The sequence below is a fragment of the Lycorma delicatula genome, chromosome 2 (assembly GCF_047948215.1).
Source record: "Lycorma delicatula isolate Av1 chromosome 2, ASM4794821v1, whole genome shotgun sequence".
Lineage (NCBI taxonomy): Eukaryota > Metazoa > Arthropoda > Insecta > Hemiptera > Fulgoridae > Lycorma > Lycorma delicatula.
In genome coordinates, this window is record NC_134456.1 from 18,286,727 (window position 1) to 18,305,720 (window position 18,994).

The following is an 18,994-nucleotide window of genomic DNA, read 5'->3' on the forward strand; positions in this document are numbered from 1 at the left end:
GAATGATCTGTCCAATACGACCCTGATATTGATGAAATTATTATCGATGCAGTTCAGCGCAGTCCAAGTGTCAGTAGACGACGTGAAATCTTTCTAAGCGGATCAGAGTTTCGCATTCGATAGTTTGGAGGACACTTAAACAAAAAAAGTTTTATCCTTATCATAAACAGCCAGTTCAACAACTACATTCACGAGACGGTCCGCTTTGCTTGGATTTCTGCAACTGGTGGAATACTAATCGGCAACTCCATATTTTGTTTACCGACAAGGAAAAGTTCACTCGAGATGGCATCAGCAACTTATGCAATGAACATACATGGGAAGAAGTAAATCCTCATGAAATGGTGGAAGGCAATTTTCAAAACCGATTGAGTGTCAATGTATTGTGCAGCCTTCTTCAAAATTAGCTATTTTTAACCCAAATTTATTGGTTTTCACCCAAGATTTCTCTAAAACCACTGGAGATTCGGTTCTGCGAATTTTTTATTCGATTTTTCCGGATAAAACCATAAGAAATAACTAATTTTTCCTGTTAATTAACGTTCTAAAAATTTCAGTACGACCTCTTTTCACCGAGGTAGCTGAAATCCAAGCGAAATATTTCACTAGCCGTAACTCACAAACGAAGTATTTTAGGACATACGTTTATAGGTATTTTTTCCATTATTTTCACGAGCAAAATAGGTTATATATCCCTAAAAATATAATAATAATACCTTAAAATAAAATATAATACCCTAATAATAGGGTATATCCCTAGAAATCACCAAAAAATTTTCTTGATACTTTATGGACAGTCAATATGCGTTTAATACTAATGACTTGCATAACAATTTTTGATTGATATTGATATTTTTTATGGATTGTTGTAATATGAAACTAAAGTAACTAATAAATCATGAAATGTTGGAAACTGAAAAAAGTAAATTCTTTGGATCATTTTGCGTCAACTGCACAAAATTAAAATGGAATTATTTAAAATATATGCAGAGATTTAATATTTAACTGATCAGCAAGTATAATAAAATCAGCCAATCATTTTTATTAATTCAGTTTAAAAATTAGTATTTTTAAGAAATAATTTTTGAGTTTTAAGATGCAAATTAGTATACTTGTTTCAGTAAAGAAGAAGACTGGAAACTACCTGACTCTTCATTTCCTTAATGTATCTGACACAGACTACTCGTTGTTCTTGAGAATAGCTATGCCATTTTTGGAGATTACTTGTATCTTATAATTAAGTCACCTATAATGGAATGCTTAACAGATTGCAGTTATCTGCTGTTTTTTATCTGTTTTTGCCTTTCTAACTTAATCAACTAAAAGTTGTACATCTTTTGTATGACGTGTAATTCTTTCTAGGGAATACATGTACTCCTCAATGTTCGTTGTAAAAATTCTACTATTGCATTGTGTTTCCTCTGAAGAAAAATAATGATCTTATGTGTGATTAATGCTTTTTCTTTCAAATACTATTTTTATTAATGATTTTTTTTATTTTAATAAATAGAATCAAGGAATTAAGTGAAAAAATTCTTATTAAAAAAAAAAAAAAATAACTTTATGTTGTTTTAAACTTAAATTAACAATGTCTACATTATATAAAAATATTTCATTAAAGGATATTATAAAAAATATCATAATAAAAAAATTGTATGATTGATAAAATTGTCTTAATATAGTATATTTTTATCTAGACTAAAATATCTCTTCAGTATGTTTAAGAGCAAGAAATAAATTTACTAAAAGTTCTTTCATTTTTTGTTTGTTTTAAAGGTTTTAGTTGTTTTATTATAATTTTTATTAGACATAATATCATTTGTTTGTAGTTCACTTATAAAATTTAAATTACAAAATTACTATTAATAATAACTATCAATTTAAAATATGAAATTAATTAATTCATACCAACAATTAAAATATTTCATCATGATAGTGTTATCAGTAACAATTAGGTCACAAGCATAAAAACCATTTACATTTGTTAATTGAAAATAAAATATGACAATCAATTAACAAAAAAATTCATGTAAAGCTTGAAAATTATATTCCATAATATAAAATTACACACTGTAAATTCATTAAAGAATTCAACATTTTACTACTGTATAATAATATCTAAAAACTAGATTATTTAACCAGCTGTTGAATAATAATCAGCTTAGAACGTTTATTTTTCACAAAAATAGTGGTTTTATTATTCAATTAAAAAATAATTGTTGATCTATGTATATCTAATGTCATATTACTTGCTATCAATCATAATTAATTTACTTTTTAAATAATAATAATAATAAATTATTTAATATTTGGTTGAGCTAACTGTATGTCATGTCTTTGTTCACAAACTGTTGACATACTGCATGACTCCGATACACCTTAAGTAAAAACATTAACTAATTCAACCATCTTCTTCTGTTATTAAATCTGATCCATGCTCTACTATACTGTAATTAAGACTTTCCAGTTCTGAAACAAAATAATATATATTTATACATATATATTTTTTTTATGTATAAAAAAGGAACATAGATAAATAAATGTTTTATTCAGATTGATACGTGATTAAGTTAGTTATTACATATAGATTACATCAGGAATGGTTGATATGCTATACCAAGAAAAAAAACTATTGCAAAATTTAATAAAGCTAAAACAATTAGAAATTACAAACAAAATTAAAGCTAGTTTGGTACTCAAGTATTGTGCAACACAAGTATTGTGTTGCACAAAATTAAAGCATATTTAGTTTATAAAAACTATCAATGTATTGTAATTTCTTCAGAGCAACAATTTGGTCAGTGCATGACCCAAAACTTTGAGTGATCTGAGAAATATGGGTTTCAAAATAGTCGGCCTCCATCTTAAAAATAGCTGTTATGGATGGTTACCAGACCTTCATAAGGGTAGAAATATATTTTACCCGAAAAACACAACTAGAAAGTGATTGTTCTTCGTTTCTCATTTTAAAAATATTTTTTTTAATTTTATGTTTTTTAGTCAAGCAAATGGAGACAGGTGTAGCCAGTAGCGTTGCACATACAGTAACAGTAGCAGTGGCTGTGTTAATTAAGCTGCTGTGTTGTATACCGTCACACCCCTTAAAAAACTGAAATTTTACATAATTGTATAAATTTTTATACATATAATTATATAGTTTACTTAGTTTATACGTAGTTTACTGTATAGGTTTTATACATCGGTACATAGTTCTTTAGAAATAGTATTCACAAACTATCTAATATATTTTATTTTTGAGAAACATGTATATACATGTTTACATATATGTATATGTAAAAGATGAGGTTTAATCGGAAACTCAAATAATACAGTGTGATATAAAGTAGCTCTCTCTCTCTCTCTATATATATATATATATATATATATATATATGTACTAACATCCCTGTAGCGGCTTCGCCCGCGATATTTGGTTACTTGCATTTCCCATCACGATCAGTTTTTTTTTTTAATCATGAACTGGAGGAAGATGCAGCCAATCACATTGCACATACAGTAACAGTGGCAGTGGCTGCGTTGACTGAGGCGCCGTGCCATACACATCGTCGCACCCTTTAAAAATTCAAAATTCAAAATCGCGAAAATGGTTTTTTGATATTTATCTCGAGAGGATTTGCAAGCCTAAATCTACTGAATATTTCGTTTATTATAATCGGAAATGGAGACAATTTGCAATCATTGTTAAACATTCTTTTCTTCTGTTACCCCTTTCAAGATCGAATTTCGAGAAATCTAAAAATTGGTTTTTAGATATTCACACGAAGATTGTACACATTAAAAATCAATATGATATCCTCATTTGTTAGTGAGAAATCGAAAAAAATTAGTAACTTTCATAGTAACTCCATGTTAACCGTTTAAACTTGGAATTGGCACTTACACTATAAGAAGAACATTTATACAGATTTTCATGAATTTATCTTCAGTAGTTTTTGCTGGGCGTTGGATATGAATTAGTCAGGACATCTTGTTGTATAGGTTCAGATATTATATGAGTAGAACAAAGAAAGCAGATTCATAGATGTAAATCATAAGGTAAAATAAATTATTTACTGAATGTTAGTCTGCAAGACTTTCTTTTTAAATCTGCCTCCCGGAACCAAACCCCCGATTAAGCATGAACACGGTTCCGGGAGGTATCTTTGCCTCTAGCCGCCAGATGAGGGAAAAGCCTGGTCCGACTATGCCGTTCCCGGCTTCCATCACCCAGCAACCGGGACTCGGTCCTCTGTGCTTTGCCTCTAACAGGGACACCCTCGAAGGAACGGGAGGATGTCCCTGAACGGGAGGAGCTAAACGACTGAGTCCCGCCGACTCAGGGGAGTCGAGAGTCCCCGCACTTCATCACCACCGTCCACCCATGCAAGCACGGGGCACACTGGGGCACCATAAAGAAGAATCGAGGTTGCCTCATGCGCATGCACCCTCCTCTTCGACAGTAACATAAACCCTTCTCATTCGATAGTAACTTAACCAAGTTCTTGACGGTCTGCCCAGCTTTCTCACTCACCGCCTGGACGTGAGGTGAATAACCGCCTATGGCTCAACCACACTCCAAGATAATTGGCGGCCTCTCGTGATTGGACCATCGCTTCCTCCATCGAAATCGGCAAAGGCTTCTGTCGCCGCCTTCCCACCAATGGCACAAACAAAGATTTATCGCAGGACAGATGGAGTCCCACTCTGGCCATCCACTCACCGATCATCGCGATAGCGGCATTCACGGCTCGTGTCACCTCCTCATACGCTGATAGCCCCTCCTCCTGGCCCATGAACGCTTGTGCAATCTGCCAAGTTCCACACTCCACCAATAAACGTGCCGGTCGCCTCAGTCGGATGTAAGTTACCCGAGAAAGCCTACACTCGTCCGCTACTATCTCTGCAAACTCCTCAGGAGACTCGGCTCTGATCAGGCGGCCTCTAATCCTCCGGGGGGAATTCGATGCAGCCTACCTAGGAGGTGACCAATCTCGCCAGAGGGTCAATTCTGTGACTTGTCAGTGAATCAAACATGATGAGCCTATGATCTGATAGACATTCCTTCTCCAACAGCTCTCAGTTACAATAGTTGCCAATACGATTCCCTGTAACAAATGCCAAGTCTAGGCCCAATCTTGATTTTCCCCGTTGGAACGTTGTTGCCTTCTCCATTTGTATGATTTATATTTTTGTTTGCAAACCATGATTTAACAGCCATTTTTGGATTTTGAAAACTTTTTAGTATTATTTTTGAGATATTTTTGTAATTAACATACAAGAAGTCTATAAAAATTTAATAATATATAGATATTAAAAACTTAATAATAGAAAAATACAAATGACATTAACATATATATATATATATATATATATATATATATATATATATTCTTTTAAAGAATTATTAAACTTCTCAAGAAAACAATACATCATAGTTTCAGTGCTGATCCAAAATCAACCATTTGTGAATTATTCTCATCACAAGTAATGTCTTGCGCATTTATAGATAAAACATGTCCTTTAGGGTAGGGTGATTGGAAATATAACACTTAGAAAAAAAACCAGATAGTAATCAGAAGTAATAGACTTCTTAGTGAAATACTAGTACTGTCTGAATTTAGTTTTAAAAATATGTATATTTTTGTGCAGTTTAAATTAAAAAAATTAATGATAAATTAAACAAGTCTAAGTTCTCAATGACTCTTTTTACTACTGTTCCGTTGAAAAATTCATTATATTTTACTATGGCAATTGTGTTACCAGTGAAGAGCATTACATTCATATACAGCGTATGTACTAGCATATTGTAATCATTATTAAATACTAAGAATAAAATAAAATCTAAGATAAAACATTGAGGATCTGTTAATTATATCACTCTTTGCTTGAAAATGAAGGCTTCCAGTATAATTAATTAATTTAACTTGTTCTCTTTGGTAGATAAAATTAAAAAAAATCTAGTTACAAGTTCTGGTTACCACTGAATCCAGTTTAGTTAAAAAATATTATTCATGCAATCGAGAAATTTATAAGATCATAAAATATGTCCTTAAAAATACAATGTTTATTAAGTTATCCAAGATTACGGCCACATTGAGGAGCAAATGAAAAAATAAATTATTCCATATTAAGAAGAAAGAATAAATACATTATTGGAATTTAAATACTCAAATATTTTTTCTTAGTTTATTGCTGATTATTGTTCACATTCAAAATGTACATTTAGTTTCAAAATGTGCATCAAACATTTCAGTTTTAGTGATGGTAATTTCAAATCTATTATGCACAAAAATAATGGTAAATTATTTTATTTTTGGATTTATTTACAGAAGACAAGTCTAGGAATTAAAGAATTTTTTTTACTTACATTTTTTTAATATTAACAGCAGTAATATTGTTCTATTAAGTAACAGTTTCACATTTTATTTCTAATAGAAAAATAAGTACTTTCTGGACTTTTAATTTAATTATAATGCATTATGTATTGTTCAGATGGCATTATAGAATTTTATCAATTTTTGTTTAATTAAAAAAATATGTAACAAAGTATGAAATAACAAAGTAAAAATATGTAACAAAAATAAGTAACAAAGTAAAAATATGTATCGACAAAGTATGTCCATACTATATTTTATAGAATTTTTTTTTAAACCAACAATTAGCTAATCTCATTTAAGCTAATCATTTAATTTTTAAGCTTTCATTTAATTTTAATCTCATTTAAGCTGATAATCAAACTTGAATAAGAGAGTGTATGTAGATGATTACACTTTTGAACATTTGTAATTCAAATCTTTGAAAAGATTCTGCAAACTTCTACAATTGGATTTTAGAAATTACTAATTATCATTAAGTAATTGCACCTACCTTTAATGATTGATGGCACTTCTGTAAGTGCTAAATATTTCTTTGGATCATGTAACTGTGTACCTCCTAGTTCAACTGGAAGTATCTCTGGTTCTATATGTTCATGAAGACTGCTTAAACTTTGGCCATGGAAAAATATCTGTACAAATATATATATATATATATATATATATATATATATATATGTATACTTATATCTATTCTGATAAATTGTATAACAACATGAGTAGCATTCAATGCATTTTATATAACAATGTCCCCATAATTATATTAATTTATGTTCATTTAATTCATGTTCACTTAATACCAATTTTAAATCTTAAATTTATTAAGTTTTTCTCAGGTTAATTTAACTAAATTGGAGTTGGCAAATATCTTTGACATATCTAAACAACAATCATTCAAAATAAAACACATAATAATTAAAATTACTATTTTAAAAAATTCTGCTGAGTTTATATTTAAAGTTCTCATTACATATTCTTACAAGATTCTTATGGAGCTGATGAGAACTATAATGATCAGCTGATGAGAGCTGATAATTTTTTTTTCTCTTTGACTAGTTCATAATATATTTTGAATTTTCATATAAATAACAATTACACATCATTTACATTAATGTTTTGTCTAAAAGTATTCAATATTTTTTTTTTTAACAAAACTTCACTGTATTTAATTTCTTTCTTTTGCAATTTTAAAATCTCATTACAATCAGTGTTTTGAAAGCCATTTTTATACTGGTATTTTTACATTCATAAGTAAATACTTTAATTTACCATTAACACTTAATAGTAAAAAATATTCTTCTAAGCGACGTTATCAAAAATTTTAAACCTAAGATTTGTGTTTATGAAGTTTGGTCTACTGTGTCTTTTTTAGTTCTGGAGTTACTACCTCATAACCTCAGGAGACTCAAGAATCTTAATTCAAGGTTACTTCAAATCAGGTAGTAAATATGAAGAGAATTATACACTTAAATAATTATCCACAACCTTACCATGGTACAAACTTCACATCTTAATACTATCAAATTGATGATAATGAAACTTTATTAATATGCCATTAGAATTTGGTAATAATCTTATTCAGGTTCTTCAGGTTCAGGTGATGATGCTTAAACAATTATTAAAAAAAAACATTATAATATTTTTGTATTATTAAAGAAAATAGAGTTAAATTAATGAAATCATTACATTTTTATTACTTAATGATAACATATATCTAAGTTATTATCCTTCCTTAGAATATTATATATAATGATACTTTTAACTTACTCTTTCACTGATTTTTTCATTTAAAAATTTCTTGTAAATGGAGAATAAAAGAGAGAACGGTGATGGTTCATTTACAATATGTACAGCTGTAATTTTTAATGGAAGGCATTCCTGAAATCAGAAGTTTAGTATTTTATTAAATGAAGAATAAAAATAAATACCTGTATGTATTGGTTAATTAAAGCTCACATTGTAATTTCAGGGCAACAATATCATCTAATGTTATGTAATTTATCTCAGTTGAACTTATGAACAGTGTGTATATACTAAAGAAGTCAATTATACCTGTTTCTAAAAACTTAAAATATCTATAACCTTTTTTTATAAACAATAACAATTGTGTTTTGTTTCACCATTTATAACAATCAACGAGTATCTTCTGCAATAAAAAATATTTTAAATAAGCAAATGATTTAAAATTTTGATCTGTTTAAGTTACATTAAACCTTGATCAATTTTAATGGGGAAACAATTAATAAAATAAAATATAATATATGAAATTTGGAAATTAAGAATATTTTAAACTTTATAAACTTTTTTGTTTATTTTTCATGAGTAATGCCTAATAAAACTCTTTTAGTGACTTTCAAATATTAACTACTTTATACTACATTATTTAGGAATTGGTTACTGCATTGTTCATTTAGCTTATTGAAAATGAAGATTTTACCAAGGTTTCCCTTGGTCCATGCAGATAAATGTTGGTGCAGTTTCCTTTACTTCCATGAAATTACTGTGCCTGTAATGAACTATGTAATCTGGTGAACTGATCAGAATAAACTATTTATTTATATATTGTACTGTTTATTAAAACACAATGACGGCCTGATTAATTTTTTATTATTATACCAATGTATTGTTGAAATAATGTATATATCATATTAAAAAAAAAAACAGTATATTAAACACTACAGCTTTCTTACAGCTGTGACTAATTAAAGCAGCTGAGATACAAAGAGGACCAGTCACAGTTGCTTCTTTGAGAATAATGATATTTACTATAAAGCCAAATCAAATTACCTCAATTTGTAAGGATGAACATCACCTGCATTTTGATGGAATTTGCTTGTATTTGACCCTGTGAAAAACGCAATGGGAACCATTTCAATCTTCACTACCTTAGAAAGCATGGAATGTGATGCTTTTATTCGTAATGAAACCTGTGGCATTTTTGGGAGTGACTTGTAAATCATGATGAAGTGATTACAAACATTTGGTTATGACAGTTAAAATGCATATATATTTAATACAATAAAACCTCTATTAATCTGAAATAATTGGGACTAATATATAAAATTCGGACAATCTGGAAATCATAAAACAATTTAGTATTGCAACAAGACTGGTGTAACAGACCTGAGTAATGGATTCCCGTCAATTAAGAAGAAAGTGCTAGAAAATATAATAATGGAAGGAATTCAGAAAGGGGCTAAAAGAAACCTTTTAGTTTTGCTAACAGGTCTGTTTAAAAATTGTCGTTTGTAGTGTTGCTTTCTGACACACCTAAACAGATGCTGTTCCGTGAGAAGAGTTGCCGGACCCAGGTACGGAATCTCATGGAAAATGTGAGGGCGGATGATCATTCTCATGCTTCGTGTTGGGTCCAGTCCTGCAGGTAAAGATGATAGGAGTATAGATACTCCAGGAAAGACTAGTTGACGGTCAGTCTGTGAGAGAGTTCTAAGCGAGGAGTTATTATGCGAGTTTTAAGCAAGTGTATTCTGCGAGGAGGTCAGTGAAGGAGAAAATTTCTAGTGCATACAAGTTCGACGTGATTAAGGTGATATCAAAAGTAATTTCAGTACATGAAAACAAGAGGTGGTTTGGTGACTTACTATTAGACTATAAGTAAAAGAGAAAATGTACTAAATTACATTCATAAATTGTTAGGATAATTTTATTTGTGAACAGCAACGGTATTTGCAGTAAACAACTTTATACTTGTCTTATTTATTATACTACTGTTGTTATAGCAAGACTACCGGTTAAAAGTGTTAAGACTAGCAGTCATGATAATGTCTTTTGTCAATGGGATTGAATTCTGGTTTTCAATATCTAATTACCTGTAAATAAATCCTGATGATTACTTTAAATTCTGTTTATATATAATCACTGTTTTTTATTATTATTGACATTTATTATTATTATTATTGTGGTTTTGATTATTATGATTATTATTTGTTTGTTATTGTTGTTTATTATTCTTATTGTCATTATTATTATTAATAATTTGCCTTATTTTATTTATATTCTTAAATTAATGAATTATAATTATGTAAGATTTTCAATTGTCAATCTCTCAATATCCTGACCAAGCCGTGAACAAGCGACAGTATGACGTATACAAATGTAAAAGAAACATAAATAACAGTAGATAATAAATAAGTTCATTTAATTAGGTGAAAGGTGAATTATTAAGATAGGCTGTATTTCTTTATAATATTTATATTAATCTCTTTTTTTTAAACATAAATTTTTTCTGAATTTTTTTTAACAATTTTATCATGAAAAATATTATAGTGTCTTCTCAGAAATGTATTGGTGGAAGAGACTGCACGTTTGAATGTTCATATCTCAAGAATACTTAAATTTTTCATGATCACAATACTTCCTTTACTATGTATAAAAAAGAAAAAAAAATTAAGTATTCTATTTTACAGTTTAATTTAAAAATGTAAGTAGATACAGTATTTTCAATGTTATATATGAAGATATAACATATTGTCACTACCACCATAATAATTTTAAACTTTTATACTGCAATTACAGTTTTGGTAAAAAAATTAAATAATAATGGTTTTACTGCCCTTGTCCTATAAAAACTTACTGCTTGGATTGGGGATAAATCGATGTTCATATAGCACAAGAGTTGTTCTAAAATTCTATAAAGGGATTCTTAAAATTCAGCAGAAGAAGAGGCAACTTTTAGTTGCTCATTTTATCAGTGCACTATGGTTAAATGACTCAATAAGATATACTGTCTTATAATTAATATGTTTTATTATTTTAAAAAGAACATCACCAAAACAGTAATTGGATCATAAGGTCAGTGAAGTAAAGCATGCCTTATATTAACATAAAAATAAGGAGAAATACTCATGTTTATATTTTTAATATATTAGTTTCATCTTTTGTACCTTTTTGCAAGTTTTATTTACTGGAAATTTTAATTTAAGAAGATATCTCATAAGAATAATGAATTTGAAGCCTTATATTAAAAAGAATCAATTTAGGTTAAGAATATTGGTATTATTAATACTTTTTAGCAACATCAGAAGCCTTCAGGATATCTTGTGCAGCTTAATTCAGTCAGGATAAATTAAACTTTTATTTGTATATAAATGAAGGGATGAAGCTTTGTTATTAGTATTTTTTCATCAAATATGTAGTAATCTGTTAGTTGGAAAAAACAATTTAAAAAAAAAAATTAAGCAATATTTTCATTTTAGTAGAGTGCAAAAAAAATAATATTAAAAAAAGTTTATTAAAATTAAAAATAGTTATTAAAAAAGAGTTGGTAAAACATTGCTTTCTGATAACATTTAATGGCATTCAAAATTGTAAACTCCAGTAAAACAGTAAATATAAAAACTAATATATACCAGTATATCAGTGAGTCCCTCACTGTGCAGTGGCTACTCAAAAGTAACTTTAAAAAAAAAAAGATTAAGATAAAAGTATTAAGGAAGTAATGTCATTAAACAGTAAATAATTAAGTTATGTTTTACTGTGATAATCTTTTCAATTAAAATGTATATTATTAACTGATAGACTCTGTAACAAAATAAAAAACTGATGCAACAAAAGAATATTTTTCCCACATAATTCATATGAACATAATCTTAAACTTTAACATTAAAATAAAAGCAACCTATTAATTTTGTCGTTTAATTTGTGATAAAAATCTAACTATGATTTTTTTTTTAAATTCTGTAGTAAATAATTTACCGCCATAATGAAGACCATTCTGCGTGCAAATGAAGGAGTGATGTAACGTAAATGAGAGAGACCAAAATCTTTAAGATCAAAGATAAGTGCGAGACCAGATCGTTGTGTTGAAGGTTCTAAAACTCCCAATTCAGCACATAATATTCCAATCTGTAAAATTAAAATTTAACCCAGAAAAAATTAAATTACTAATTCCTTAATGCAATAAAATTTATTCACTGGGATAAAATTAAGCAATTTTTTGTTATTTGATAAATTAGTAAAATAATTAAGGTGAATTATGAATTGCCTGTAATTGAGGGTTGCTTTCTTAAGGACTCTTCAGAATGCATTGTTTTTTTTTTCTTTAAAGGTGGTGAAGTAACAGCAAAAATAATTTTTAATGAAAGTACATTTAGTTTCAAAGGCACTCCTACAAAACAATCTGTTTTGTGAATGTTGTAAGAAAGAAATAAACTAATGATAACCAATTTATCAATTATTATTCAATTATCTATAATGTTTATCATGAATAATGTATTATGAATAAATATTACACAAGGTGTAATGTATTATTTATCAGAAAAAGAAATACACTAATTTGTTGTCTATAATAACTGTCCTAGTCTTTATTACAACTGCGGTGTATGTAAAGCATCTGAGGAAAAAATGGCAGTAGTCAGTTGCTTCTTCTGAAAGCAATCATGCTCAAAACACAGCCAAACATGGTGACTAGAGTAAAGATGTCATTTATGGGGTCTAACATCACTTTAATTTCAGTAAACTTTGTATGATAATATGCACCATTGTAGTCAGCTCATTGAAGAAAAATAGGGAACCACTTCATTCCACAGTTTCTCAAGATAATCCAACATAGGATGTTCATTACTCTTGAAAATGGGTTTGCAGTTTTATGGTGTGAGAGAGCGAACATTAGTTTCATGTACAAACAATGAAAATGTTTTTATTTATAAATAATTTCCTATCACTTTATCACACGAGTTGAACTTTTTTGATTCTGTTTTTTTCATTGCAATTTCAATTTTGTTTTGAGAATTTTAAAAGGGTTATGAAGTGAGGAAATGAATTTAATCACAAAAAACCTTTTTTGCAAAATGTGGATTGTATACTAAAGGCATTCAATATTTTTAAATTAATTAACAAATTGTATATTTCATAAAACTGGGTTAAAAAAAAGAATATTGGAGTTTTAATTTATTTTAATATTTCTTGGTTGAGGTATACAATGTCGATTTAAGGAGAAAGAAGAATCAAAGAGCAAAAAGGACAGTTAAAGTTGCATTCATGGATGTTTATTGATTCTCACCATATCTTTCTCCTTGACAGCTCCACTAGCAAAGATGGCATCTACTGAACCTGGTCTTCTATGTATTGCAGTTTGCTAAATGTAAATCTTTAATTACATATTGGACATGATAACTTAGTTATAGTTCCAACATGTTGTAGAGAGTTTAATTGTGATCCTCCAAGTGACAATAAATTCTTCAATGGCATACTCATTTTGAAATGCCGATGTCTCTATAAAGGAAAGAGTACAGGATGACCAAGGTTGCCAGAAGAAAATGATGAATGTGTCAGAGAGTCTTTCCAGTGCAGATCCAAAAAATCTGTTATGAAGGCTGGGTGTAAACTAACAATGCCAGTGTGGAATGGTTTATGGAAACATTTACATACTCATATGTATTTATATCATTTACTACTGTTCTTTTTTTTCCTCTCCCCCAATTCAGATTCCACAGTGAAGCATAACACAATCTGGGGGAGTGTCCTTTTATAAGCCGGCTGGAATCTTATCTACTAATGCCTGCCTCTAACTACCAGAGTATGGTTACCAGGCTCGACTATGTTGTTCCTGTTTCCCCACCCTAGGAGCCGGATTTACTGCTGTTACAGGATTTGAAGCCAACTGGCTACATTGTGCGTGCTGCTGACTTTGCGATTGAAATGTTGCAGCATGATATTGATGACTTTCTTGATTGTATTATGTTGTGATTAGTGATGAATCAATATTTTATCTTAGTGAAAAAGTTAATACATATAATATCTAGGGGTCAGAAAATTCACATGAACTCTTATAATGCAAAAGGGACTCGAAAATCAAATTTTTTCACTGTAATATCCCAATGACAATTTTACAGGCCATTTTTTTTTCGCTGAAGTCAGCATAGTTACTTATTCGGATATGTAACATATATGATTCTTTTCTTGATTGCAAGATGGACCAAAGAATTTTGTTTGGCAATAAAATGGTGCACCTCCTCACTGGTATAACTTTGTATGGGGTAAGTTGAATGACATCTTCCCCAACCACTAGATCAGTCAGGATGGACCTGATGACAGCTTGTTTGCTGCGATCTCTGAAGTTACTCTATCTCACCCTGACCCTACATGATTTTTTTCTTTGGGGATTTATAAAGGATCTTATGTATGTGGCTCCAGTACCTATTGATCTACTCGATTTGAGGTACAGCATTGAAGCAACTTCCATTAGTTAATTAGCATTATTCAATCATTACTTCCATTAGTCCAAACATACTGATTAAAATATGGGATGAACTGTCCTCTCAGTTGGATGTGTGCTGTGTGAAAAAGGTGTAAAGAGAAACTGTGAGGGTTACTCTTTCAGTTTAATTGTACTACATAACTGCAAGTCAAAGTTAATATATATTAAAACCCTTTATTCTTTTTCTGTACATTCTGTAATTAATTTCAAACAATTTCTCAAATAATTAAATTTACATACATTTCTTTCGACTCTATTCTAATGGATTTTTTAATCTTGACATATTAATTTGTTATAACCTTCATTTTTGAATAAATGATTTATTTCTTTTAATATTAGTCTCTCCACTTATAGTTTTTATACTTGATAGACCTTTCCTATCAACTAATGCAGAGTGCCTTAAGGTCTATTTCATTAACCTAATTCTTCTTTTTGTAAGAATTTGCCTTCAACATCTATTTAATTCTTTATATGTCTTGCAGTCTCTTAGTTTCAGAACAATATTAGGCAGACAATCTATATTAAACAAAAAATTAACATATTAAATAAATTAATATTTTTATTGACTTGCATTTTAGTAGTAGAATAATTTAATAATTTTATTCTCAAATTCAAGAATAATGTTAAAAATAATTACAGAGTTGTTCTATAAAGCTTTCGTTTTAGTATATGCTTCATTAGCAACTTAATGGAAATTTTTTTAAATAAAAATACTTTATTAAAGTTAAAAGAGTAACAAGATCAAAAACAGCCCCTTAGCTAAGGCTAATTAAAAAAGGTTCTTTCAACTTAAATAATTTTAAATTTTTGTACAAAAAGGTATTAAATTACTGGTATATTGTACATTATATAATTTGATATTTTCTAATTGTACATCAGAAAATGACTTCCACAACATAAATGAAAAAAAACAAAACAAAGGCAAAGAAAGCATTCATATAAGTGAACTGAATTTACTTATTAAATTAACAAAATAGGAATAAATTGTGTAAATTTTTTTTAATAATAAAGTAGATATTTTTCATTACCATTCCAGATATTATTAATTACAACACTTAACAAATTAAAGGCAGAATTATAATCAACATCACAGTAGTTCTAACTCGATCATCTCATCATCTTTACTAATTGATCATCTTTTCATGGTACCATTTGACAATGTTTAAAGATTTTAGAATGTAAAATTGTAAATTTAAAAAGGGTTGTTAAAACTGTAAATTTTAATAGGTTCTAAAATTATATAGTTGTATATAACTTGACATGAGTCATACACGTCTCTTAAACAATCATTACTATTCTCAAAAATAAAAAGTATTAAAGATGGTGAAGTGTGAACTGGTTTCTCATTGTTTTCTTGATTGAGTTGAATGAATATACTGTAACACATCAATATACCAAGCCTACCAAAATACAGGTGATAAATTCAACCCTACAAGTGCTATTTTCATTACAGGCAAGATTTACGATAAAAATTATTAATTTTAGAAAATGTAACTTCATTTACCTCAGATAGCTTCACATGTAATATTAAACTAATCACTCAAATTTAAACAACTTAATTAATTTAACAACTCACTTTTGGAACTAATTAGCAGTGTTCTTTAAGAAATAAATATCAAGGTTTCTTGGAAGATAAAGGTTCAATATTTTGAAAATCAATCATTAGAATAGTTAATAAATTTTAATTATTTTTATTGTTGTGAAACAATGCATTATATACAATGCATTAAAATAAACTTCAGTAACAATGTTTCATTATTAGCAATTCAAAAGGAACTACTTTTATTCAATATGGTTAACTTCATAGATCCATTATTGTTTAGATTGTTATAAAAAAAATTGAATATTACAGAATAAAAATATTGTTTATTATATTTAATCATTCAAGCATGAATATTTAACATCTCTTATGTCCAAGAAAAAAAGAATCATGTGTTAAGAATCATTTCAACAAATAAAGGAGTTCTATTGTAAAATTATTATTATTAGTAAGCAATATTATTTAACTTTTGCAGTATTTCATTACTTTTGCTGGTGAATAATATCATCAATAAAATAAAATGTATTATCATTTTTAACAAAGAATAATTTACTTTTTGTTATTTAAAAAAAATATAAACATTTATGTACGCTAATAAAAAATTAATAAAAAATTCAGTGTAATGCTATTAAGATAGAAAATAAGTTACTGTATTTATAATTAATATTAATTAAAAATCAATAAAAGAAATATTATATGAAACAAACATTAATGAAACTTTATTTGTGTAAAATAAAAGGAAAGATTTAAGCATAGGGCAGCAAATAATAAAATAAAACCCAGTAAAAAAATAAATAATTAAATAAAAAATATTTAATCTACAACTGAGCAACTGTATAATTTGGAGAGGGTGAATTAATGAAAATAAAAGGAATTATGAAGTAAATCAGCCAACCTTGATAAAATAATTTATTTTATTGGGTTATTATCTTATCAAGTATGAGCCAATGATTTAATAAAAAATCTAAATGATGAAAATACTGACTGCAATGGAATATAAGTAATATTATTTTTCGTTTTTCTTGGTTTCAGTTTGGCATAATATTATTTTATGAAAAAAAAGTAGTATTTATTTTAGTTCTAAATAAAAATTCTTATGAAAATAAATGAATACCAGAACTTAGGACAAAATTAGGGGATTTATAATATGGAAAAACAAAAGACCAATTAATGAAATTAACCAATTAACCAATTATTGAAATCTGATATTAAAATGCATCCTCCATTAGTAAAGCAATAAAAACTTTTTTGGAAAAGGAGGTCGGAATCTTCCTTCTCTGTTTGAAATAAAAAGCAGAATTTTCTGGTAAAATTCTTTCTAATATTATTTACATTTATTGAAGTTTTTTGATTAAAATCCATCCTGTGTATCTAAATAAAAAAGAAATACATAAAAAATGGAACAGGTTTAATTTCTTGTTCCATTTTCCTTATTTTAGTTATGCACACAAATAATTGAATAAATCAAAAAATTTATTTTTTTTTCAACAGAAGTTAGAGATACCTTCTGGGTAAACATTTTAAGTAAAGCCAACAAACAGGTAAGATTTTAATTGTGTAACTGAGCCATCTGGTTAAATTAATTTCATACTGGAACTTTTGTAAAACAGGTTTTATTGTTTGTATGTTATTCTGTACAAACAGAAAACAAATATAAGTCAAGATTATTGGCACAAACTGAACCAATTTGCTTCCGTTTTATATGAAACACCAAACTAAGATCAAATTTAAAGACACCTTAACAATTTGCAGGCATCAATTTAGATATATGTTTACACAGAATGTAAATAACATTCATTACAGAAAATTACATCACTCAACTGTTTATATAAAAAATTCTCAAGTAAGTGATATCTCTAAAACAGCTTACCCGATTTTGATAAATGAAATATCAAATTTATATTCAATCTTTTTTCCAAATTTCATTATGGGAACCATATCATTTCACTTTATAGAAAATGACGTAGTTGGTTATAAAATACAACGTGTTCTTCATTTAAATCTTACTGCTCAGCTAATAATAGATATTGTACACCTAATTCCATCCCTAAAATTCAGTAATACTCAATAAAAGTAATAAATAATAATTACTGAGATTTTCCATTGATTTCTGCAAACGATCATCGTTGTATATTAACCTACACAGATTTTTTATTTATATATATATATAAGTATGTTCCAGTGTCATTTGGACCGTTTTTTCATGATCCCATAATCCACCTCCAATGAATAAGCCATCATTAAGGAAATAAAAGTTTTTATTTTCATAATATTTATCACTCTCTAAAGAAATCATACATTGCATGCCTTCTGGTTCAAATTTGTATAGAATAAATGTTAACAAACCAAAGTGTGCAAAATTTAAAAATATCTTATAATCTGGGCTTAAAATAAATTATTTTTATAAACTCTTGTATTATACAGAAAAATACTAATGTCATACTTCAATTGCCAGTTTCTATAGAAAATGCAATGTAAAGGAATTAATAAATTAATTTTGCATAATGATAACAAATTTTCCTTAATTGAAGACTTTATCTCATGACAATACATCAAAACAAGCATTTGCTTGTCGGTCAGGGCTCGCTTCATTCTGCCCCTCCCGTCTAACCAGGGATTCTCCTTGGACCCCTAATATGTTTATTATCCTCATGCTTGTGAGAATAATACAAATAAATAACAATTAAAGCATATTCAATTTATAAAACCTATCAGTGTATTGTAATTTCTTCAGAATAACAGTTTGGTCAGTACTATTAGCCAAAATTTAGTGTCATTAAACAATATTACTGTTAATATTGTTTACAATATTAGAATAATTTTTTCTAGAAAAAATTATTTTAATTTTCTTACAAATTACCTT

At 28.2% G+C, this 18,994-nt stretch overlaps 1 protein-coding gene across 2 annotated transcripts in view; it reads right to left on the reverse strand.

Moving 5' to 3' along the window:
• Nucleotides 1–1,617: 1,617 nt before the first annotated feature.
• Nucleotides 1,618–18,994, reverse strand: part of LOC142320516 (alpha-tocopherol transfer protein-like) — an 84,339-nt gene continuing 66,962 nt past the window's right edge. Inside the window, exons 5-8 of one of the 2 annotated variants that reach the window (XM_075358390.1) lie at nt 12,089–12,238; nt 8,141–8,251; nt 6,867–7,005; nt 1,618–2,469 (exon numbers count right to left, since the gene is read on the reverse strand). In XM_075358390.1, coding sequence (XP_075214505.1) covers nt 2,402–2,469; nt 6,867–7,005; nt 8,141–8,251; nt 12,089–12,238 — 468 coding nt within the window. In that variant the 3' untranslated portion in view covers nt 1,618–2,401. The remainder of the gene's footprint in view (nt 2,470–6,866; nt 7,006–8,140; nt 8,252–12,088; nt 12,239–18,994) is intronic. The other variant, XM_075358391.1, reaches the window with a different exon arrangement.